The sequence below is a fragment of the Phodopus roborovskii genome, unplaced genomic scaffold (assembly GCF_943737965.1).
Source record: "Phodopus roborovskii unplaced genomic scaffold, PHOROB, whole genome shotgun sequence".
NCBI classification, from domain to species: domain Eukaryota; kingdom Metazoa; phylum Chordata; class Mammalia; order Rodentia; family Cricetidae; genus Phodopus; species Phodopus roborovskii.
The window spans coordinates 9984239-10008708 of record NW_026126540.1 but is presented as its reverse complement, the minus strand read 5'-3'; the positions used below and the strand labels follow the sequence as shown (position 1 = coordinate 10008708).

Sequence of the window (24470 nt, the reverse complement as noted above, 5' to 3'; positions counted from 1 at the left end):
GTTTAGGGAAGTGGTTGGTCAGCCATTGGAAAGTTCTTATCTCCTCAAGGTCTTGGAAACTTTATCTTTATTTCACCCTACAAGAAAATGGAGTTTGAAGTCAAAATGGCAAGGTGCTTTTTCTTACTCCCTTCAAAGTGACATGGAAAGATGGTGGCTTTCTATGGATCAACGTATTTATTACTGGATTTTTTTAGAAAATACTAAGTTTCATCCCTATTATTCCAAGAGATAACCAGCTGGTCTCTCTTACCCCCTGCTCACATCTCCTGTGGATCCCACAGACCATCCATCCCCTCTTAACATTCATCTCCCCATTCATCAATGTGTACCAGCCTCCAACACCTACAGGCATTTCCCATGATCTCACCAGCTGAGAAGGCCAGGAAAATAGGTAACACACAGGCAATACATCATCCAAAAATCCAGAAGCAAGGTATTATATCCATTTTAATATCTAAAAAAATTAGACTTCAAGCAAAACTAATCAAAATAGACGGGAAAGGATACCACACACTCATCAAAGGAAAATTCTACCAAGATGACACTTCAGTTCATAACTCCTATGCCCTAGACACAAGGGCAACCGAGTTTATAAAAGTAACACTACTATAGGTTGAATCTCATATTGATCTTCAACAATAGTCAATACCCTGCTCTTGCCAATAAACAGGTCATCTGGGTGCAAACTAAACAGAAATATTGCAGCTAACTGCCATTATAAACAAAATGAACCAAACAGGTTTTTATAGAATATTTTACAAAAACACAAAGGTATATACCTTTTTCTCAGTACTTCATGGAACTTTCTCTGAAATGGACCACATACTCAGGCCCAACAGATACAAGCAAATTGAAATAGCTCCCTGCATCCTATTAGAGCACTGGGCAATAAAGCAGGGTATTAACAACAGAAACCTTATAAACTCATAGAAACTGAATATATACTGAATGAAAAAAAAATGAGTCAAGGCAGAAATAAATAAGAAATTAAAGAGTTTCTAGAATTTGGTAAAAATAGCTTCTTCAAACTTTAGGAATACTGAGGAAATTTCATAGCATTAAGTGCATACATTAAAAAAAAATAAGAGATCTCATACTAGCAACTTAACCGTACATCTGAAAGATCTAGAACAAAAACAAGTAAGCACATTGAAGAGGAGTAGATGACAAAAAATAATCAAACTCAGGGATGAAATGAGTAAACTAGAAACAAAGAGAACAATACAAATAATCAATGAAAGAGAGTTGCATCTTTGAGAAGATCAAAAAGATTGACAAATTCTTATCCAAACATCTAAAAGATGAAGAGACAATAACTGAATTAACAAAGTCATGAATGAAAAGGGGGCAAGACACCCAGAAAACACAGAGAATCATAAAAGTATACTTAAAAACCTGTACTCTATCAAAATGGTAAATCTAAGGAAAAGTATAATTTTTCAATAGCTATCACTTACCAAAGTTAAGTCAAGATCAGTTAAACAATTTAAATGCCTATAATCCCCAGTGAGACACAGTTATTAAAACTCCTCCACCCCCCCCAAAAATCCCAGGAACAGATGGATATATATATATATATATAATCCAGAGAATGGAAACAACATATAGGTTCCTCAACAGAAAAATAGATAAATAAAATCTGGTACATTTACACAATGGGGTATTGCTCAGTTGTTAAAGAAAAAAATATCAGCATAGAATTTATAGGCAAATGGATGCAACTAGAAAAAATGTCATCATTAAGGATGTAACCCAGACCCAGAAATATAAATATGATATATATTTACTTATAAGTGGATATTAGCCATTAACTACATAAATGATAATCAATCGACAACCCACAAAGCCATAGAGGTTAGGAAAAGAGAGGGGCTTGACTGAGGATGGGGGCACATGAACCTTCCTGGGAAGCAGAAATACAATAAATTTTGAAGATGAACTGGGAACATGTGGGGGAAGGAGTGGGAAGGATCAGGGTGGGTGTGGTGGGAGAGAGTGTGAGAAGAGACAGGAAGACTTAGGGACCATTGTGGGTGGTGGTTTGGAAACTTCCTGGAATCTCTGAGGGTGACCCTAGTGAGAATTCCTAGTGTTGGAGGATATGGAGTCTGATCTGGCCATCTTTTGTGGACAGAGAAGGCTTCCAGTGTTGGGCCCATTTGCATTCGGATGAGTTATTGGCTGAGGGGTTCCCATGGAGCTCCATAAACACCCTAGGCTCTAGCTAGGACAAGGAGGTTTCTCTCTGAAAACTGATAATGGGATCCCATTCCAACTACAATGTCTGCAGAGCTTATTGAATATAGAGAGGTCAACCTGGTGCCTATATGGAGCCTATACTCCTTCATTTTAATCTCCTTGGGCTGAGAAGGTACTCTGACGGCTATAGGGAGAAAAAACCTGAAGACCAATCCAGCCACAACATCTTCGATCTACAGTCTGTCCTGCCTGCAAGATTAGCTGGGGCTATGGTGGTAGAGAACTGGTGTGAGGTGCCAATCAACGTTTGGTTTAACTTGGGACCTGCTCCACAAGGGGGAACCCATTTCCTATATTGCCTTGATACCCAGGAACCAGAGAATGAATAGCCTAGAAACTTAGGGTAGAACCAAGTATGCCTGCCAAAAATAAATAAAAATAAATAAATAAGGAAAGAAAGAAAGAAAGAAAGAAAAGAAAAGTGATTCCTAATGATACACTGCTATACTCATAGATTGGTGCCTTGTCTAGAGAAGTTTCCTGTGGCAACAAATGGGAGTGGGTTCAGAGACCAAACTAATACTCTATAACTTGGCAGGTGTTCAATGATGGGTCACTAGATTAAAAGTTGTCAAAAGTAAAGTCTGCTCAAGTTAGGAAAAATTTAGAAGTTTAATTTGATGTCAAAATTACAGACTGATGGAGGATTTCAAATTATAGAACAAGAAGTTAATTCAATGGTTCTGTGTACACACTGTCTTAAAAAGTGTTTATTGCGTTGAAGAGACACCATGACCAAAGCAAACACAAAAGTAATTGTGGTGGCTCACTTATAGTTTCAGTCTTCTAACAACTTTTTGCTAGTAAAGTAATGTCTTGCTTAGTCATCATTATAGAAGCTTCCTCTGCATTTGGTGGGAACAAATACAGAAATCCACAACTGGCCATTGTGTAGAGAACAAGAGACTTTGGATTGCTCAATTCTAAATGGGTTATGTCCATCAAATTCCTCCCCATGGGGCTCAGGAAACTCGGCAGAAGAGAAGGCAGAAAGATTGCAAGGGTCAGTGGGAGTAGAGGAGATCAAGGAAACAGTGATTTCCATATACAATAGGACTGATGCACAGATGGACTCACACAGCCATTGCTGTATAAATCATTGTAGGCAAAGCCCATGAAAACTACCCTAGCCATTTTTTTTTGGGAAGATTTAATAATTAGCTTTTTTTCTGAGGTATTTTAACAATTTGTGTGAAAATAAAAATAGTAAAAAAATAATCATCAAAATTTTGACAAAATGTTTTTTTTTTCATATTTCTACCTCCTTTTGCTTCAGGTACTAAAAGTATATTGGCAATAAATTTTATGGTTCATTAGGATTTCATTAGATAAGTTTTGTTTCTTTCTTATGGTGTAGCTCATGCTCTACCCTTACAGAAGTTATATATATATATATATATATATATATATATATATATATATGTCATAAGATCATATACATATGTGATACATAAGTTCACAGCTGGTTTTAGTCATTTTTGTCTATAAATATAAATGACAGTTTATTTACTAATCTTGTAAAGGATAAATGTGTGATGAAAATAAATTTTATGAAAATGAATATATTTTCATTTTTAGGCAAGCCATTGGGATATTGAAAATAATTTTTATCTTCCTATAAGAGATATTAATGTATTAGAAAGTAAAAGTAAAGAGGAAAGCACAAAAATAACTCCTTTATTTTCTAAAGAGGAGTCATGCTTAGACTCAACAGAAGATTCTCTACTTACTGAGGAAAACAATGATAATTCAACACACATGTAAGTACTTTTAATCATTATCTAGATGTGAAGTCTACATAAGACATGGGTACAGTTGGACCTAACTTCCTGTGGTGCTCTGTAGCAATCCAATGACAACCTCAAACTTTTTCTTAATGTTGTCAGGTTATTGATTGTTTGTGCATGGTATGGATATGTTCTTAGGGCTTCTTATGTATTTTATGTCTTGCCTCCATTGAGTTATTAATTTTTATCCTCACCTCATACTTATATTCTCCTTCTCTATCTCTGTGTCTTTGTCTGTCTTTGTCTCTATCTCCACCCACTGTCAGGGGATCCCTGACAAGGTCTTGCTATACAACCCCGGTTATTCTTGAATATCCTTCAGTCTACTCAGTACTAGGACAGGAGGCATTGATTCCTTTTAAAGATTTAATTAACTATTTACTTAATTAATTAATTTCACAAACCTCTTCTCCTATCTTTTCCCTTTCTTTCCCCCCTCCCACCCACTTTTCCTCTGTTTCTGTTTAGAAAGGTGCAGGCCTCCCATGAGTATCAACATAGCATAGCATATCAAGTTGTTGTAATACTAAGCACCTCCCCTTTCATTAAGGTTGGGCAAGGCAAAATAATGTGAGGAATAGATTCCCAAAAGTCAGCCAAAACATTAGGAACAGCCCATGTTCCCAGTGTTAGGCATCTCATAAGTAGACCAAGCCACACAACTGTAGGTGGAATTTTTTTGTCCAGTCATCCTGCTCCCAAATAACAACACAAAGACTTCTTATCAATTATGAGATCTTGGCTAAAAGCTTAGGCTTATTTCTAACTAACTCTTATAATTTAAATTAACCCATTAAAATTAATCTACATATTGTGTGTGGCTGTGGCCTTACCTGTCTTCCAACATATCTTGTTCCCTCTGTGTCACCTGGTGACCTCAACTTTCTTCTTCCCAGTGTCCTCTGTGTCTGGCTTTCCCCCCTATACCTCCTACCTAGCTAATGGCCATTTAGCTTTTTATTAAACTGATAAAAACGTGCCTTGGGAAAGACATGTCTTCACAATGTACAAAAAGATTATTAGCCATTCCCCCTTTTTTCTAAATAAAAATAAAGGGTTTAACTCTGACACAGGAACAGTATATATGTTTCGAATAATTATCAGGTAGATAAGAATTATATTCACAATATCCAATACATTTTTATTTTGAAATTTTAGGAAAAACACTCCATTATGTATCTTATCTTGGTGAGTCCAAAATTCAATACCTAATTTAACTGCTATCATAACTAAAGAAAACTATATCTCATCTTCAACTCCATTAAAGACCCTAGACGGATATTGTTGCTAGAAGTTTCCCTCCAGGCTTGTTCCACAGCCACATTAGCCCCAAATAACAAACAGAGACACTGTATTAGATATAAAACTGGCCTGTTACTAGCATTTCTTATTGGCTAGCTCAGTCTTAAATATTAACCCATTTCTATTAATCTAAGTGTTACCACATGGTCTTATCTTACTGGTGAGAGGGTTTGGACCTCTTCTCTCAAGTTCCTATATCTTGACTCCCCTGTACTACCTCTCCCAGAATCATCCTTGTTTCCAAGTTCTGCCTATCTTGCTTTTTTATTGGCCATCAGGGCTGTATTCACTAACCAATAAGAGAAAAAGATTTACAAAATGACATCTCCCATCAAAATATACATTACCTGAGTAAACAATTACTTAGGGTAATGTCTCACTGTGGGTCACTGCATCTGTTTCCATCCTTTACTGGATGAAGGCTCTCTGATGACAATTGAGGTAGTCAACAGTCTATGAACATAGCAGAATATTGTTAGGCATCATATGCTGAAATTTTTTCTCTCCAGTTATGTTTGGTTTATCCTAGATTTCTGTGCCATATAGCCTCTGGGTCCAAACATTCCATACAGTGTCAGTGGTAGGCTCATTCTCATGACATGGGTCTCAGATAGGACTAGTCATTGGTTGGCCACTCCCATAATAGCTGCACAACCCTTAACCCAAGCTCATTCCATAGGCAGGATAAACTGTAGGTCAAAGGTTGCGTGGCTGGATTGGTGTCCTAATTCTTCCACTGAACATCCTGGAAGGCATTGCTTTCTAGTCTGTGTTGTTTAATTTTATTTTTCTATATGTTTTAAATTCAAATATAATTACATCATGTTCTCCTTTCCCTTTTATCCTTTACTTCAGCTCCATTTCATGTCCTCTTTTTCTCTTATTCTTATTATACTTCTATTTCAATTCTGTCTTCAAAAGGATTATGAGAAATAATTCCTTTTCTTGATAATAATTTATTTGTTTCTGTCTGTCTGTTGTCTGTCTATCCATCATATATCATATATAATCTATTTTTATTATCTATCATGTAGAATTCTATTTACTGATCTGAGTCCTGTGCCCTGATCACAGTATAGCCATATTTGGTGATACTATCTTTCTGGAATTAAAGAAAGCTTCTCTATGTATTTAAAGTCATCTAAATTTTCATCTTTTTTTCTTCTACACTTAATTCTTACATATTTTGTAGTCTTCCCTCCACCTACTCATTCACCATCCCTGTGACTAAATTTAACAAGCACTTGTATTATGCTCTCTTCTTAGCATTGCCCATCCCATAATGATATATAGTTAAGAGTTATGTAGTGAGAAATCCTTACAAGCTAGCTTTCTTCACTAGTGGATACACATTTAAAGTTAGGAGAGTTCATTTCTTTTTACCCCTAAGTAATATGATGAACAATTAATCCATTTACCATCAAATGATATCTTGATTACTTCACAATTTGGCAATTATAATGCCATTATAATTAATAACTATTTTATTCATGTGGATCTATATCTGAGCTTTAGTCTATTATATTGATCTAGCCGTCTGTGTTTTTCATCAACATAGTCCTGTTTTGGCTACTGCAATTGCATATTAAGCCTTGAAAAAAAGGTAGTTTGTTCATAATATTCTTGTTTTATTCCTCAATATTCTTTTGGTTGTTCTGGGTCTTACATATTTTTATTAAAATGTCAGTCCTTTTGTTGACCTCCCTAAAATATGTTTCTAGAATGATAATTATGGTTGTTATTGAAATATAGGTCAGCTTTGGACAAACTAGTGACATTCTTTCTACTCATGACCATCTATTATATGACAGGATGTTACTGGGGAGACACAACACATACATATTCACATACCCTCAAAAAAGTGAATTGCCAAAAGACTGAAGTATGATTGAACCAGAATTTAATTTTTAATTTGGTGAATTTATGAGTTTTTACTGGGATTACTAACAGAAGTATGGGTGGTAAGATATGGGTGAGAATTAACATATAGAAGGGCTAACTAAAAAAAAAAAAAAAAAAGATGCATCCTGCAAAGAACTGTGCCAACACAGCTGATGACTCATGGAAGTTGTCATACATGCAGGCAGCTTCCAGGCGGAAGAAATGTCTGTCCAGCTTCTCTGGTCACATAGCAGCTGTTTACAGCTATTATAAGGCTGGGAGGTGACTTCTAGAATCTTGCAAATTACAACCTTCTGGGACATGTGATCTTTTGTTTACCTGGACTCTTTTGAGTCCTGCCTCTTCCCAGTGGAGGGAATGTTTCAGTTCAGAGGAAACTGCTATTCAACAGTATCTTCCTATTTACATATGTCTTTTTGAAAAATTTCCTTCCTTAGAGTTTCAGAGAGAGTTTTCCTAATCCAGGCATTTCTTTTTTGAAGGGAGGGGGGTTATGGGATTATTTTTTTCATTTTATTATTATTATTTTTTCTTATTTTATATATCAATCCCAGTTCCTTCCTTCCTCCTTCCTTTCCTCCCTCCCTCCCATGTCCCACAACCCCTCTCCTGTCCCATTCCCCACCCACTCCACAAGGAGGGTGAGGCCTTCTAAGAGGGATCATCAAATTTTTTCCCTCCTGTCTGTAGACTAATACCCCTCCATGAGGAATGCGCTCCCAAAGTCCTTTCCTGCACCAGGGATACATCCTGGTTCCACTGTCAGAGGTCCCTTAGACTGCCCAGGTCTTCTAACTGAGACTCATGTTTAGGGCCTCTGAATCGGTCCAATGCTGGTTTCACAGCTATCAGTCTGAGGGGGTAGGGTCCATGATCTCCCCTTGTTCAGATCAGCTCTTTCTGCGGGTTTCTGTAGCCTTTTCTCATCACTCCTCCGTCTCTGCAACTGGATTATAGGAATTAGATTCGGCATTTAGCTATGGGTGTCTCAATGTATATCTTGTTAAATTATACTTAAATATTTGAATGTTTATGTTAGCATAAATGGTGTACTTCAAATTCCAATTGTTTATTGATTAAATATAAATAATTTTTAAAAATAAAATCTAGTATAATAAGTCTGGCAATAATAGCTTATTATTTCCATTTTTTTTTCTCCATAGACAATAATGTTTTCATCAAAAGTGTTACTTCTTTTTTTCCGAATATGTACCTATTTTTTTTCTTTCTGTATTAGCTACAACTTCTTCTAATTTGATGTTGAATGGATGGAAGATTGTATAAATTGATTTCTAAATGGTGGACAAGCTTTCACATGTACATTTGAATAAATCCCACTTGATTTTCACATACAATTCGTTTTTTGTGTACAGCTTGATTGGCTTAATAATGTTAATGTTTTGAAACTATGTTCCTGGGAGAGATTGTTCTGTAGTCTTTCTGTATCTTGTTTTGGAATGAGAACTGTGTTGCTCCCTAGAATAAGTTACAAAATGTTCCTTTACTCCCATTTGTGGAAGAAAATGAGTATTTCTTATGACTTATGTTTTTGCTGGAATTTACCGGTAACATGATCTGGGTTTGATACTTCTGTTTGGGAGGTTATTATTGCTTCTATTTATAAGCATAAACTATCACATGCTTCTAAAAAGCACTGATCCCATTAGACACATATAATTATGAACATAATCTGGTAGTCATTTGAATTTACTGCTTAAAGAATGAAATTCACTCACTATTTAATCCATATATGGAAAGAAATGTTTAACAATGATAAAAAAAATTGTTCCATAAAATTCCCAGAATGTATCTATTGGGTGCTACTGTAGTCTTTTATGTTGAGTCTAGAGTATCAACCACAGCATAAGCTATCTTTCCTTCTTCTCTGCCACTCACTGATCTGTTGGTTTTGTAATTGTTGTGGTTAAGAAATGGAAAAAAACAAAGAAAGAAAACAATGGAATTACAGTTGGCTAGACTCACCACAAGGGCAAATCTTGAGTTTTTAATCTAGGAGTACATACCGTTGGGGGGGGGTTCTTTGGTGGCCCCCACAAAGGGATATTCATTTCAAATGTTTCAAACTGATACACCCATTGATTGTCTCATGAGGTATATTTAGATTAGAGCACACAAGGTGTATGTAAATTACACAACTCTGCTTGAGTTGATTTCTGTGTGGCCACAAAAAATCCATATATAAAATCTTACAGCGATACATACTTTTCTGTGCCTTCCTTCCTGTGGGAGGAACTCTCACCCACAACACTGTGTGGGTACCTCTTTATGTCATAATGAGGTATCAATCCAGTGTTCTCTTCTAAGGACAATTCAGGGTTTATATTTTCAATTTTTGACTGTTGAACATGAAATGAAGCTAAAATAAGAGGATGTGAAGTGTGTTTCACTTTGTGAAAGTAGGAACACACACTGAATCTCCTCTAATAATAAATTTGTGTTTGTCCCTTCTTTTGTGGGGCAGTGGACACAAACATTACAAGATCCATTTTGAAGAACCTCTTTGGTACAGTGGGTCAGTACAAGGTATCTACTGCATCACTTTGAAGCAGGGGAAATAGATTTTTTTAAAACTATTAATTAATATTTTTGCTGTTCAATGCTTTGAACTTCTGCTGACATAGAGACAAAAGAAAAATGTTCTCTTTTTAACAACCAGTTATGCTAAATTGAACTTTGGTATTTATTCTTCCATCTCTTTTAATTGTAGCTTTCCAAAATGTCAAGTAGCAATTTATTCTCAAGCAAAGGACATTTTTGATTTAGAAATAGAACATTGCCAATATGTATAAGCATAGAAGGCAGAGAATGGAAACTGTACCAAGGATAAGATGTTTCTCAGCAACTTAGATTGGAGATGAGAGTTACCAAGGCCAAAGCAGTAAGATCACGTTTCCTATTTATTTCATGTCTATAAAAAAATGTATATGAAAATAGTATATATTCCAGGCAACATGCTAGTTTACAATTTTAAAAATAAATTTTCATATTTATTTATTTCATTTATTTATGAAACAAAGAGGGAGGGAGATAGAAGGAGAGAGAAAGATACTGAGAAAGGCAGAGAGACAGAGAGAGGGCATGAAATAGAGTTTAAAGTGAAATGGCTAAGGTAACACCATCTTGTCCTGATTCTGTTTTGTGTTTGCCTGCATACTGTTGATATCCTGGCTTCTCCCTCTTCCTGGGTCCCGGGAAACCTAACTCTATTCCTGTTTCTGACTCCTCTCCTTCTACTGCCTGAGAGGTTTCTGCTAAGCACAGGCCAGTCACACTGTTCCAGCTCTCTCCTGAACCTGTGCCTTTGTGCCTTCTCCTTAGGGAGAGGCCCTGGTCAAGGGCCTCTCTAACCTTGGGATCTCTCCCTGCCCCTGGATTGCTTTTCCTCTGGCTACTTTCCCTCGCCCCTGATCCATCTTTGACAGGTGATAGCTTCTCACAGACTGCTCAAAGGCTGTCAAATGTTGTATGGCTGCATTATGCATGTGTTAGGTGGCTGCATAATTGCTCTGCATGCAGAAATCAGCATGGCTGCATTGTGCATGTGTTAGGTGATTGCATAAGGGCTCTGCATGCAGAAACCATGTGGAACTGGGGCCAATGGCAGCTCCACGGCTCCAGTTTCAATGGGCCCAGCTACTGAGACTCATTCTAAACCATTCTTTTTCCCTTTATGAGCAAGTGCCTCCCACCTCTCTCTCTCTGTGTGTCTCTCTGTCTTTTTGTCTCTCTTGTTTTCCATTTCTGCTCCTGATTGGTAAACTCCATGTGAGTTTATTGAGTTTGGTGGATCATGTTTCATCGCCCAAAGCTGACAAGATACCTCTCAGTCATCCATACCCCAGTAGCAACAACAATCTTAACAATTTTTTGGAGATGTCTATAATGCTGACCATGGTCCAGACATACTAACTAGAATAACTGATGCTTTTGCAGGCTAAAGCATAAAATTGAAGTAACTAAGACGATATGTAAATTAAAAAAATTGTCATGTGGTCTCTAGAAAATCCTGCTAAATTCAGCAAAAAGAGAGCAGTTATTCTAAACCCCTTTAAACACTAATATAATTATGTTTTCATTTTGTTTTATTTATTTTACATATCAGAATTTTCCCTCCCTCTTCTTTTCTTGCCCCTGCAATACCTCCCCCAAACCACCGTATCCATTCCTCAGAAAGAGTAAGGCCTCCTATGTGGAGTCAATAAAGTCTGGCACATTCAGTTGAGACAGGACTAAGGCCCTCTCTCTTGCATCTAGGTTGAGCAAAGTATCTCACCATGGCAAAAAGCCATCTCATGCACCAGGGATAGATCTCGGTCTCATTGCTAGGGATCTCACAAATAGAGCAGGTTACACAACTGTCATTAACAAGCAAAGGGCTTAGTTTGGTCCCATGCTGTCTCCCCAGCTGTTTGTCTAGAGTCTATGAGCTCCCACAAGCTTGATTCAGCTGTCTCTGTTTCCCCATCCTGACTTTGACACCCCCTCTCTTGCTCATATAATCTTTGATGGATCCTCGAGCTTGGCCTGGTGTTTGGCTATGTATCTGTGCATCTGATTTCATCAGGTACTGGATGAAGGCTCTATGATGGCAGTAAGGATGGCCACCAACCTGATTACAGGGAAAGGCCAGTTCAGCAGTCTCTCCACTATTGCTATGAGTCTTATTAGGGTCATGCTTGTGGATTCCTGGGAATTTTCTTACCATCAGGTTTCTCCTTAACCCCAAAATATCAAAATATCTTTTACTGGTCTTCCACTCTGTTCCTCCCACAATTGGACCATTTCATTTCCTCTTGTTCCTATCCCCTATCTCCTCCCCTAATAACTCCTTCCCAAGTTTATCCAGTATATCTCATTTATTTCCCCTTCCTAGGGTGATCCATGTGTCCATGTTAGAGTCTTCCTTGTTACCTACCTTATCTGGAGCTGTGGAGTGTAGTCCTTTGCTTTACATCTATTAACCACTTATGAGTGAATACATACCATTTTGTCTTTCTCAGTCTGTGTTACCTCACTCAGGTTGATTCATTTTTCTAATTCTATCCATTTGTTTTCCAATTTCCTGATGTCATTGGTTTTACATAGGAATAATACTCCATTGTATAAATGTACCACATTTATTTATCCATCCTTGGCCATTTGAGATTCTTTTGTTGAGAATTCTGTTTACATCTGTACCACATTTTTTAATGGAATTGTTTGGTATTTTGATTTCTAGTTTCTTGAGTTTTTTATATATATATTGGAGATCAGCTCTCTGTCAGATGTGGGGTTAGTGAAGATCTTTTCCTGTTCTGTAGGCTGCTGTTTTATCTTATTTACCATGTCATTTGTCTTACTGAAGCTTTTCAGTTTTGGAAGGTTCAATTTATTGGTTGTTGCTCTCATTGTCTGTGCTATAGGTGCTATATTTAGAAAGAGATCTCCTGGGCCAATGTGTTCAAGGCTAGCTACTTCCCACTTTCTCCCCTATCAGGCTTAATGTAACTGGATTTATGTTGAAGTCTTTGATCCCCTTGGACTTGAATTTCTTTACATGGCAATAGATGTGGATCTATTTGCATTCTTCACCACGTTAACATCCAATTATGCCAACACCATTTGTTGAAGATGCTTTCTTTTTTCACTGCACAGTTTTGACTTCTTTGTCAAAAATTATGTGTTCAGAAGTATGTGGATTAAAGTCAATGTCTTCAATTCATTACCATTGATCCATGTGTCTGTTTTCATGTCAATATCAAGCTGTTTTTGTTACTATAGCTCTAGAGTTGAGCTTGAAGTCATGGATGATGATACCTACAGAAGTTTATCTATTTTACAGGATTGTTTTGGTCATCTTGTTCTTTTGTTTTTTGTTTGTTTTTCCATATGAAGTTGAGCATTGTTCTTTCCAAGTCTGTGGAGAATTGCATTGGGATTTTTTTTATTTATTTATTTATTTAAAACTACTATACCTATGAGCTTCAACACTAAGAGACTCCGGGGCTTAAGTTTGCTCTTGGTTGTTGGCTGATATTCATATACTTTAAATTTGTTTAATTAGCACAATTTTCCACAAATATCTCATGTAGACCATTTCTAGAAGGAAACCTTTTGCAGTCAGTTCTTTCTTCCCATCAGTGATTGAAATGAAATTGTCAGACTTGTGTGGCAAGAGCTCTTAGCTCCTGAACCATCTTGAAACTTCAGTCTATTCGTTTTTTTCTTTTTTCTCTTGTTTTTCCAGGCAGGGCTTCTCTTGGAGTTTGTCCTGGAACTCACTCTGTAGACCAGGTTGTCCTGGAATCTCTAAATCTGGCTGGCTTCAAACTCACAGAGATCTGCCTGATTCTGCCCTCTGAGTGCTGGGATTAAAGGCATGTACTACCACCACCTGATTGTATACCATTCTTTATGATAAATTGTATTGTTATCTTTTAAAAAGAATCAGTGCTTTGAGCATCCCCCCCCCACACACACACACTTACTGGATTTCTATCTCATTTTGTTCTATGTCTTATCACTTCTAGACACCTTTTTTTATCAGGAGATTTGCTGGTAGGTTTTAAAATTCACAGATTTTCTTTAAAACTGGAATTTTGTTTTTCTCACTTGGTCTTCCCACACTGAGTGTGTGTCTGAAGGCCATGGATGAGCTCAGGATAGGGAGGCACATTTTTCTCTCCTGTGAAGCACACTTTTCAAGGATGACTGCTTGTGCTCTTTAAAATTCTACTTATTCCAGATAATTGTCTTATAATCACTTTGCAATTGTTGTTAAGATATAGCATATAATAATGTCATTTAGGAATTATTTGGTAATTGAAAGAATTCTCACAATTGAATTGTTGGTTTTATCCCTTGGTTTTTCCAGGATGTGACCAGGACATCAACAATACTTTTATCAGCTCTAACGTGTCAGCTGAGCTTTCCAGTAACTTTTTTAGATTTTGCAAAGACTTTTCAACCTTGGGTAATTGTTTTTTTGGGAAAAAAATTTCTCAAGCCCAAGCTTTTTACTTAATCAAATGAGTAAACACAAGAAATGTATTAGACCAGTAACATAAGTTGTAAAAGACCCAGAGACAGACATTGGGGTTCAAGCTTCAAAGCAGCCAGACAATAGCTCTCACCTCTAGCTCAGGCTGAAGGGGCTGATTGACCAGCTCTTTACCAATTCTCAACGGCTGCCTCTCCTCAGCATGGCTGGAGAGAATCCAAAGACTATCTCAGAAATGCAGTCGGCGACACTAGGCTCCTGCCTTTTATATACTTCTCTAAAGCTGGGACTAAAGTAGTGTGTTCCCAGGTGCTGAGATCATCTTTGTGTGAGCTGTTTCTCTTTAGGACTGAATCATTTTTGAGTAGCTCAGTGTGGCCTTGAACTAACAGAGATCTGTCTACCTCTACCTACCAAGTGGTGGTATTAATGTCTATCCCACCACCACCTGGTCTCTATAGCTTGTAGCTGACTTTGCTTTCTGAATCCTCAGGAAAAAGTGCAAAAGAAAAACAAAAGTATCTTAAAATGTGAAAAGACTGGAAGAAACTTTCTTTTTGATGACTTGGTGATTGTAGATGTCAGTGTATTTACATGAGAGGAATGATGTAAGAAAGATATAAGAGGACAGAAAAGGTATAACTAAGGAATAAGAAAGGGACATGAATATTTAAGTAACTTTTATATTCATCTGAATTCCCCTAGTTCTTTTCCCAGAAAAAAATACTTTAGTACCTATTATATTCTGGCTTATAAAGGAACATTTGGATTCTCTAACAATGAAAAGATTTCATGAAATCATGTGTGTGAAGTATGTAGGTGGAGAGAAACTATCTTAAATGTAAATTTTGGGAAGATGAAGATGAGTGGAGTACTTCAACAACTGACAGCAAGGTCTTAGTGCCAAGTTAGCTATGGATACAGAGAAACAGATCTTTCCCTTAGTTCTGCAAAACAAAAACAAAAACAAAAAACAAAAACAATTACTATTTGTATTAGTCACTTTTCTAGTGCTGACAGAAGGGTTTATTTTTGGCTTACAGTCCCAGAGGGATAAGAGTTCAGAAACAGCTGAAAGCTCATGTCCCCAACCACAAGCAGGAAATAAAGAACCAACTGAAGATGGAAGGAAGCTTTAAATCTCAAAACTCACTGCTGAGTGACTCACTTTCTCCAGTAATTCCACAGATCCCACGTCTACACAAACAGCCAAACAGCATAACCAACTGGGTGTCAAACATCCAAATCCACAAGAAAATGGGGTTCATCTAATTCAAACCACCAAACTATATGAAAATAATAATAAAAAAAAACAGTGGGGAAATAAGTAAAGGGATACAATAGGAAACAAAAACCATTTTGAACATGCTTTTTTTTTTTTTTTTTAAAAAGTGGTAGCAATATGTAGTATTTGTACTCTCTTTAAGTAAGGGTTACTATTGCTGTGACAAAACACCAAGACCAAAAATAGGTTGAGGAGGAAAAGGTTTGTTGTGAGAGCTTCTTTGTTCTGGCTGGTCCTGAGACCCTTGAGCCCCAAATAAACACACAGATGCTACATTAATTTTAAAACTGTTGACTGGTGGCTAGGTTTTTTTTTTATTATTGGCTATCTCTGTCTTAATTATTAACCTACTTCTATCAGTCTATGTATTTCCATGAGACTGAGCCTTACCTGGTAATGCCCTGGCATGGTGTTACTCCTCTGGTATCATCGAGACTCTGTCTGGCAGGATCACTTTGTGTACCTTTCCCAGAATTCTCCTTGTCTCCTAGACCTGCCTATCTTCCTGCCTCATTGGCAAAACAGTGGTTTGTTCATTAACTAATAAGAGAAACATATATGCAGGAAGACAACCCCATAAAGGGTTTATTAGGTTTACAGTACCACATCATAGTCTACTGTTGAAGAAAGTCAGGACAGGAATTCAAACAGGGCAGGAACCTGGAGGCAAGAACTTATACAGAGACCATGGAGGAGTATACTGGAATATATTTCTACAAAAGAAAATTAAGTGCAAAAGAAACATTTAGACAGAATAACCACAAGATATATTTTTATTGTAAAAGCAACACTTTTTTTCCCGTTTACTAAACCCATCACTCCAAAGAGGTTGGCCAAGGTTTTCAAAAAATATTAGAGAAAGAATTTTGAATATATATTAAAACAACTACATGTTGCTCAATTATTGTGTAAAATGTTAAGAATAAAAATATTAAATGCCTTTATTAATAGACTATTACTAGATAGATTTAGTAATATATACTGAGTAAATAAAATTACTTAAAACCTGTTGTTCTTAACATTCTTAATGTTGTGACCCTTTAATATAGTTTTACATGTGCTAGTGACCCCATAAAATAATTTTCTTTGTTACTTCATAACTGTAATTTTGTTACTGTTATGAATCATAATGTAAATATCTATGTTTTATAATGGTATTTGGTCACCCCTGTGAAAGGGTCATTTGACCTTCTAAGGGATCATGACCCATATCTTGAGAACCACTGCTTTAGTCTTTTCTGTCTTTAATATGACCACTTTTCCTATTGTCTGTATATTATTAATACATACAAAGATTTTCAAAATTAATTGAAATAAAAATATCATTGGTGGCTTAGTACATATTTTTAGCACACGCACACACACACACACACACACACACACACACTCACACACACATACACCACAAAAATAATATAGTGCTTAGGAGGCAGAACCTTGAGTAAAATGCTTACCATACCATGCAAGCATAAAGACTTCAGTTCAATTCCCCAGAACCCACATGAAAGTTAGGCATGGTACTATATATCTATAATCTGAGTGTTCCTACTACAAAATTGGATAGACAGACACAAAAGAATTTCTGAAAGAACTCATGAGCTAGCATGACTGCTATAGGTAGCAGTGAACAACAAAAGGACTCTGCCTCAAACATAAAATTTATGGTTAATATTTTAGTGTTTCCCACAGCTCATATAAGAAATATTTTTTCTGACTTCTTATTCAAGATTAGACACTATTGTTGCCATTAAACTGCTCCCATCATGTGTCTTTTAAAAATATATGTTTAGTATTTTTTGGAAATGTATACACATGCACATGTATTTTAGTTACATTTATTCTCAGGCCTCTCTCTAACTCTTCTCAGATCCACTACATTTCCACTGTTCCTTCCAGTTTCAAGCCCTCTTTCCTCTTTTTTTATTTTAAATAGCTCAGTTAGTTTAATTTGTGCTGCCTATATACTAAGAAGTGTGGTGTCTTGTACTGGAGTACAGCTGATTTACCAGGGCCACAACCTTAAAGGAAACTGGTTCTTCTTTCCAGAGCACCATCAACTGTCAGTAGTCCCTCAGCTGAAAGTGAGGTTCCGCAGTCCCTCACCAAGCCACATTGGGGTGTTGACTGGCTTGATCTTGTGTAGGCTTTGTGCAGGAAGTCACCACTGCTGCACTTATTTGTCATCTTATATGTGGATATTTGTATATGCACACGTGCCACAGTGTGTGTCTGAAGGTCAGAAGACAATTTTCCGTAGCTGGGTCTCTCATTTGACCATGTGGGTTCCAGGGATTGAGCTCAGATCCTGAGGCTGGTGACATGTGCCTTCATACACTGTACTATCTCATTGGTCCTCCCTCGATATCAGTTTGCTGCTGTTGTTGTTTGGTTGGTATTTGTGATTTGGAGAGGAGTTGATTTTGAGATAGAATCTCACTGTATAGTCCTGGATGGCCTTGATCATTGTATATAAACCAGGCTGCCCTCAAAATAAAAAAGAGTACTCTGCCTCTTTCTCCCCACTCATCCTTTCCAGGATATAATACTCATTGTTTTAAATCAGATTCTTTTGTTTGTGAATGTGAATATTTTGTTATGTGTATTAATTTCTAATAATTTAATAGGGAAGTTGAAAAAAATATTATATGCATATTAGACTGTTCCCAGTAACATCTTTAGTATATTCAGCCTCTCTTTGAACAATCCCGATGAGATGCATTTATGCAGCATGTTACATGCTCTTCTACTTAATCTCTATTATAGATAAGACGGATCTATCCATTTCATAGAGCACCCATTCATCAATATTCATTATTGTTCTACAGAAATAGTAAGCAATTCTATTCTTTCTTTGACTATATGTCACATTTTTCTCTTTGGACCATCATTTTAAAAAATGACTTTAGAGAGAGATTAATTATAAAAAACTATAAAACAGTCAGATGAGAAACAAAGTAAGAATTTATATTAACTTCACAGTGATTTTCATAAAGCAGAAGCTGCACTTCATCATTTCTTACATCCTTGCAATAATGCTCTATCATTACTAGTAAGGAGTTGATATATAAAATTGTATTGCTAATGATTGTCTAATTATTTTGACAATACATGCCATGTTAGAAAGCAATTTGAAAACAGACTTTAAAAAAACATACAAAAATCATTATATCCTATTTTAAATTAGAGATTATCTGACATAAATGTCTTTAGTGACTGACAGCCAACTTTTGCCAACAATCTGTGGTGATAATTACCATACACTCAAATATGAAATACAAAGGCCTGTTAATTTTTAAAATTTAAGTCTTCAAAACCCTAAAAGAGTAAGCTATTATTTAGAGAGTGACATATTTCTCAACATTTTGTCTGAGCTTTCTAATAGTTACCAAGAGTACTAGAACTTGCTAAAAATGGTGTTGGAACTCCCTTCTTAGCATAAAATCATGACATGTTGTTGAATAAAATAATAGTAACACACATTCACTGAGCTCTTACAATATTCCAGAAATTGTTCAATTATTCTTAAGGTATTCTCTCTCTCTCTCTCTCTCTCTCTCTCTCTCTCTCTCTCTCTCTCTCTCTCTCTCTCAAGTTATTTATTCTTACTAAACTTTCAGGATGGGGATGTTTTTTCATTTCCATTTCACATCAGAGAAAGTCAGGAAGACAGAATAAAATATTCAACCAAAGGATTCAAACAGACATTCTAGTTGCAGAGTTAAAACTTTCCTCTTACGCCCTGATGCTTGCGCAGCATGTACCAGATTAAAATGATGAAGCATTCTTCCTCAGTCACCCAGTATCTTGTGAAGTACCTACTGTATCAGAGCCATTGCCTTTTATTTTCATGTTATTCCTAGTAGGACTCTGGAGGTCCTGCCACAGTTACCACAGTTATTGCATTTCCAGTCTACATCCAGAGCAGAAAGAAATTGTTGAAGTCATAGTGCCCCCTCTCACACAACCAAGTAAAACAGTTTTGAAGAAAAAAAAACATAAATGATTTAAGCCTTTTATTATATTATTCTACTTCATTATTTTTATCTCTGCACCACCTTTTAGGAATATTCACCCCTTTCCAGTTCTCAGTAAACTTTCATGATAACCACTCTTCTGAATGGTAGATATTGGTGGAAAGCAAATGGCATGTTCTTGGTCTTAGAGTATATAGATGCCATTGCAATCTAGTATTACACAGAGATGCCTTTACCTTCAAGGTTTATTAGCCTAATCCTATTCTATATGTAATCATTTAAGTAGGTCAATTGATATATTATATTCCTGGAAGGTTCTTTTACCTTTTTACCTAGTTCCGTCTATCTCTGCATGAGATATTTTGTTATTACAAAAGAGAGTTAGTTTAAATTGTACTCTGTGAGGCTGCTGAAACAAATGGTTGAGTAGGGGTAAAGGTCATAACACTTTGGGGAAAGTCAAGGTTTGTCATTAACTATTCAGATGTGTGACCTTCCTACTTCCCATGCTTTTACAGTCAACTTATGTCTATGATTCTTTCCTAGTGAAATGTATTATTAATCCAATAGTTACAAAGTTTAACTATGTAGCAGCCTACCTTCTCTGTATTCACTATCAAATTCTCACTGGTACAGATTTCTGTACCGTCATAAAATGCTGGGTTTAGTCTGTGAAACCCGGAAATGGCTAAATAATATGCTTCTTTCAAACTATTTGTGTTTATTCTTTTTCGTTGTGTGTGTATCTTTGTGTTGGTGTGTGATCATGAATACACATGCTTCAGGAGGCAAAAGGTACTGGATTCTTCTGGAGTTGGAGTTACAGGCAGTTGTTAGTCACCCAACATGGGCATTGGGAAGCAAACTGGGGTCTCTTGCAAGAGCAGTATGTGCTATTAATAGCTGAGCCTTCTCTCTGGTCCTAATAATATGTTACTTTTTAGAGGCAATGATCTATTGTGAGGGAAGCAAATCCAGTATTACTGGGGAAAAAACTTTACATATATATGAAGTTTATTTTCAGAGAGTAAAGCTCTCTTAGAAAATATGTGATTTCAAATGAATCTCGAATAGACACAGGGAAACTCAAGAAATAGCACCCAACTTTTCACGTCACCTCCCCTAAATTATGGGCTGTTTGGTTTCTTGCTTCTAAAGAAAAACATTATTACAATGAGTACAGTAAGCTTTTTTTAGTGCATGTTTGACAAAATCATATTTTCCAGGTGATAAAGGTTACTATCAGCAGTCAGGTGACAATGTATTTCTGATAGTATGTAATCGAGACAGCACTTCACCCTTGTCACTTTCCTCAAAATGACCAATAACTACAGTACAACCAATTGAAAGCATGACACAGGTCCAAATTAACGGTTAGTCTGCAAAAAGTATGACAAGTGCTCCTTAAAATTGTAAAGAGTGTGACAGACATGGCAGGTGTCATGGCTACAGAAGGCTGAGGATTGAAATACTTAGAATTTTGACACTACAGAAAAAGGGACATTAAAAAAATAACAAATAATAAAAACACCAATAATAAAATGTGGGAGTTTAGTTAATTAGATGCTAATATCAACTTTTAGAATAATGTCTTAAAAATTATTTTCTTTATTTGTAAGTGTACATGTATCTTTTCATAAATTCATGGACACCATTTGGCTACAGCAGCCCATGGGGGCCAGGAGGCATCAGATTTCCTAGAACTGTAGTTACAGTTAATTGTTGTATAAAATGAGGACAAGCCCATTCCAAGATATGGTTGAGGACAGAGGTTTGTACTATAGATATGAGGGAGAGTACAGCCAGAGGTACCTGGAAGAGTCTAGGTCAAGGAGATACAATAATACACTGAATTTGGCCAGATTAAACCTCCATGAGAAGAAGTGGGGGAGAGGCAGCAAAAGAGAAAGAGATGACCAAGAAACAGAGGCAAGAGAAAGGTGCCAAGTAAGGAAAATTAAGACCTAGAGTTTGAATGGCCAAAATAGCATCATTGGAAAGGGAAGCCCTTGAGCTGTAGGACTTTAGGGTAGGGAATGGGATGAGAATTGTTGAGAAGAGGCAGAGTGCTAGCATGGACTCTGTAACAGGTCTTTGTGATTCTGAGTGAGCCTGGAAGCCAGGATGTTGTTTGGTATGCTAATAGGTACCACAGTTAGGTATTCCTCCCCTATTTTTTTTTTTTTTTTTTTTTTGGACCCTATATCCCAGTCTTTTAATTGATGATAACATAACTTCTTCTGTAACTGCTTCTTAACTGAAAGTAAAGTGCCTGCTTGTTAGGTCATAATATTGTTATCTTAACAATGTAATAAGTATTTAATGTAAGAAATCCAAAAAGAAAAACAAAATTGAGTGAGAGTTTTCCTAGAATTCTGTGCATTGTCATAACTTTTCTGTAAACTTAAAATTATTTTCTTGAGTGAAAAGCTTACTAATCAATAAAATATCAGTCAATAAATTCTGAAGTTATGTAAATTGCACCAGATAGTAACAATAAAAACTATACACAGATTGATTTTACTTGTACTGATATTTCAAGCTGAGTTAGTGAGATACTGTAAAAATGGAATAGAGAAAATAAAGGCAATAAATTAACATCTGTTTTATAACACCATGGAAGTTTAATTCAATGGACCTCTTTCAAACCATGGCAAGAAGGTGGGAAAGACAGATCAGTGGTAAAAGCTGGCTAGTGTTGTAGAAGACTGGAGCTTGTTTCCAACCAAGCACTACATCTTGAGACTAACAACCACCTGCAGCTCCCACTCCAAGGAGTTGACACTTTCCCTCTTCCCTCTGGGCATTTCCATGACCAACCATGAAAGTCCCCCAACCCCCCAACCACAGTTTTCTTTACATAGAAAGAAAACTCAGACTGAAGTTTTATGAAGCATCTGATTATTCAATAGCTAACAAAATCTGTGCAGAATTGGAAATAGACATTATTAGGTGAGAGAGTGGTAACCATGAAGGGCCAGGTGACATGGGAAAAGGATGCAGAGTAGGAAGTCAGCAAGTTCCCATCATTCCACATGACTTGAGAAGGTTGTGTGCTCCCAGGTCTGGTGCTCCTTACACGCTGACAGTGACTATTGAAAGCAGAAGTTTTATCTATTAAACTGGGTATCCATGACAGTTAAAGTTAAGCATCTGAAGATAGAGTCCTCTTTTCTGACAGGGATGTATAGTGTTATAAAAATGTTTCCCTTCTTGTATTCAAAGGAACAGAACCAGTGTGTGTGTGTGTGTGTGTGTGTGTGTGTGTGTGTGTATGTGTGTGTGTGTGTATAATTTAGTAGAGTGGCTTATAAGCTATGGTCCTATTAGGCCAACAATGGCTGTCTCCTTACAGAAAGACTAAGAATCTAGCAGTTATTCACTCCATGAGACTGGCTGTCTCAGCAAGTCTAATCCTATGGTGGAGTCTCAGATGTTTCCTAGGGAATTCCTGGTCTTTGGTCAATATCACAAAACAAAGAAATAGGTTCTAACACCAGTAAAGGAATGCCTCAGTAGCAACATAGTTATTTGCCATTGAAAGTAAGGGCAATCAAGCTAAATACAAACACTTCTTTCTTCCATCTTTTTTATGTGGGATATGAACAGAAAGTGTACTCAGATTTAGGTAGTCTTCCCATGTCAAATAATCCAATCAATAAAATCCTTCACAGGTGTCCCAGCTGCTTGGGCTTTAGTAGATTACAGATGTAGTCAAGTTGACAACCAAGGTTAGTCAGCACAGGTCCCCACATTTCATTTATAGGAGATTTTGTGTAAATTCCAGCTCTTTTAAGATTTTCTGGTAGATACATATAGAAGCATAAAGTTACTGGTCATTTTGGGTTTTTGGATGCTATAAAAGAAGAGTCAGAGTTTAAGAGATGCTGACAGATTAAAATCAATGTTCATGTTTTGTGGATCTTGCCACCTAAGCACAAGGCAAGGGTAGTATGAATGTATTTCTGTGAAATTTTCGTTTGTATCATTTCCCCCTGACTTCCAAACTATAGAAGAGTCTTTCCAAGATTACTCCTTTGTGTTCTTTATTCTATGCTAACACCTGAGTAATGGGTATTTTATTCAAAGGCACCACTTTACTAATTTAAGCAAATGTCACCATCAATTATATACAAACAAGGAATAGAGAGGCTTTTTGCAAAAGTATCACCATAGGCAGAAAGTATCTGTCCATCCTTTTAGTTGTTACTAGATTTTAATTATTTTTTTCCATTGTCAGATCATCAGAAGAAATAACATTCAGCCTGATGTTTAAGAGAAGAAAAATCTATAAGAAAAAAGCACATAAACCTTGCTATCATGAAATTATACAAAAATCAGCCAGTAAGTAATTGCTATTGACACAGTATGGAATGGCATTTTATAAAATAATGGGAATAGAACAAGGAACTATGTTGTCTAGCAGGAATGTCCATTTCTTCTTAATAAATATAATTGGTGACATTATTATCTTCTGATGAAGGATGAAGATTAAGCTTAGGCTTATTAAACAACATGCAAGGTTTCTAGCATACACTACAAATGGTGATGGATGATTGACTTAGCACTCTAACTCTCAGAGTGATGAAGTCTAGCATCAGCATTATGGAACACATTAAAAATGAAAATCCTAGTAATTTATCCTCTTTTCCTTCCTCAAAAAAACAAAACAAAACAAAAACAAAAATCAGAAGCTAGGGTGGTACATGGTGACTCAAGGTTTAATAAGCTCTCTGAGTAATAACTGTGATGCATAGAAAGTTCATGATTCATAGTCATGGGGCAGGTCTTGTCGAGCAAGTGCAGCATGATAGTAAAAACACAGTTTCTTCCTCCACAAAACTATCAGCTACGGAACACAAAACCATGTCTCCAGTTAGCTTCTATTGATTTGTCTTTCATTACTCATTTGTCATTTGAGGCAAAAAAGTTTTTTCAGTTCATTCAAACCTTTGCTT

At 36.5% G+C, this 24470-nt stretch overlaps 1 protein-coding gene across 1 annotated transcript in view; it reads left to right on the top strand.

The window, feature by feature from the left end:
• Wdr49 (WD repeat domain 49) overlaps nt 1–24470 on the top strand; it is a 155213-nt gene that overhangs the window by 116611 nt on the left and 14132 nt on the right. The window contains exon 15 of the mRNA XM_051199234.1: nt 3841–4022. Coding sequence (XP_051055191.1) covers nt 3841–4022 — 182 coding nt within the window. The remainder of the gene's footprint in view (nt 1–3840; nt 4023–24470) is intronic.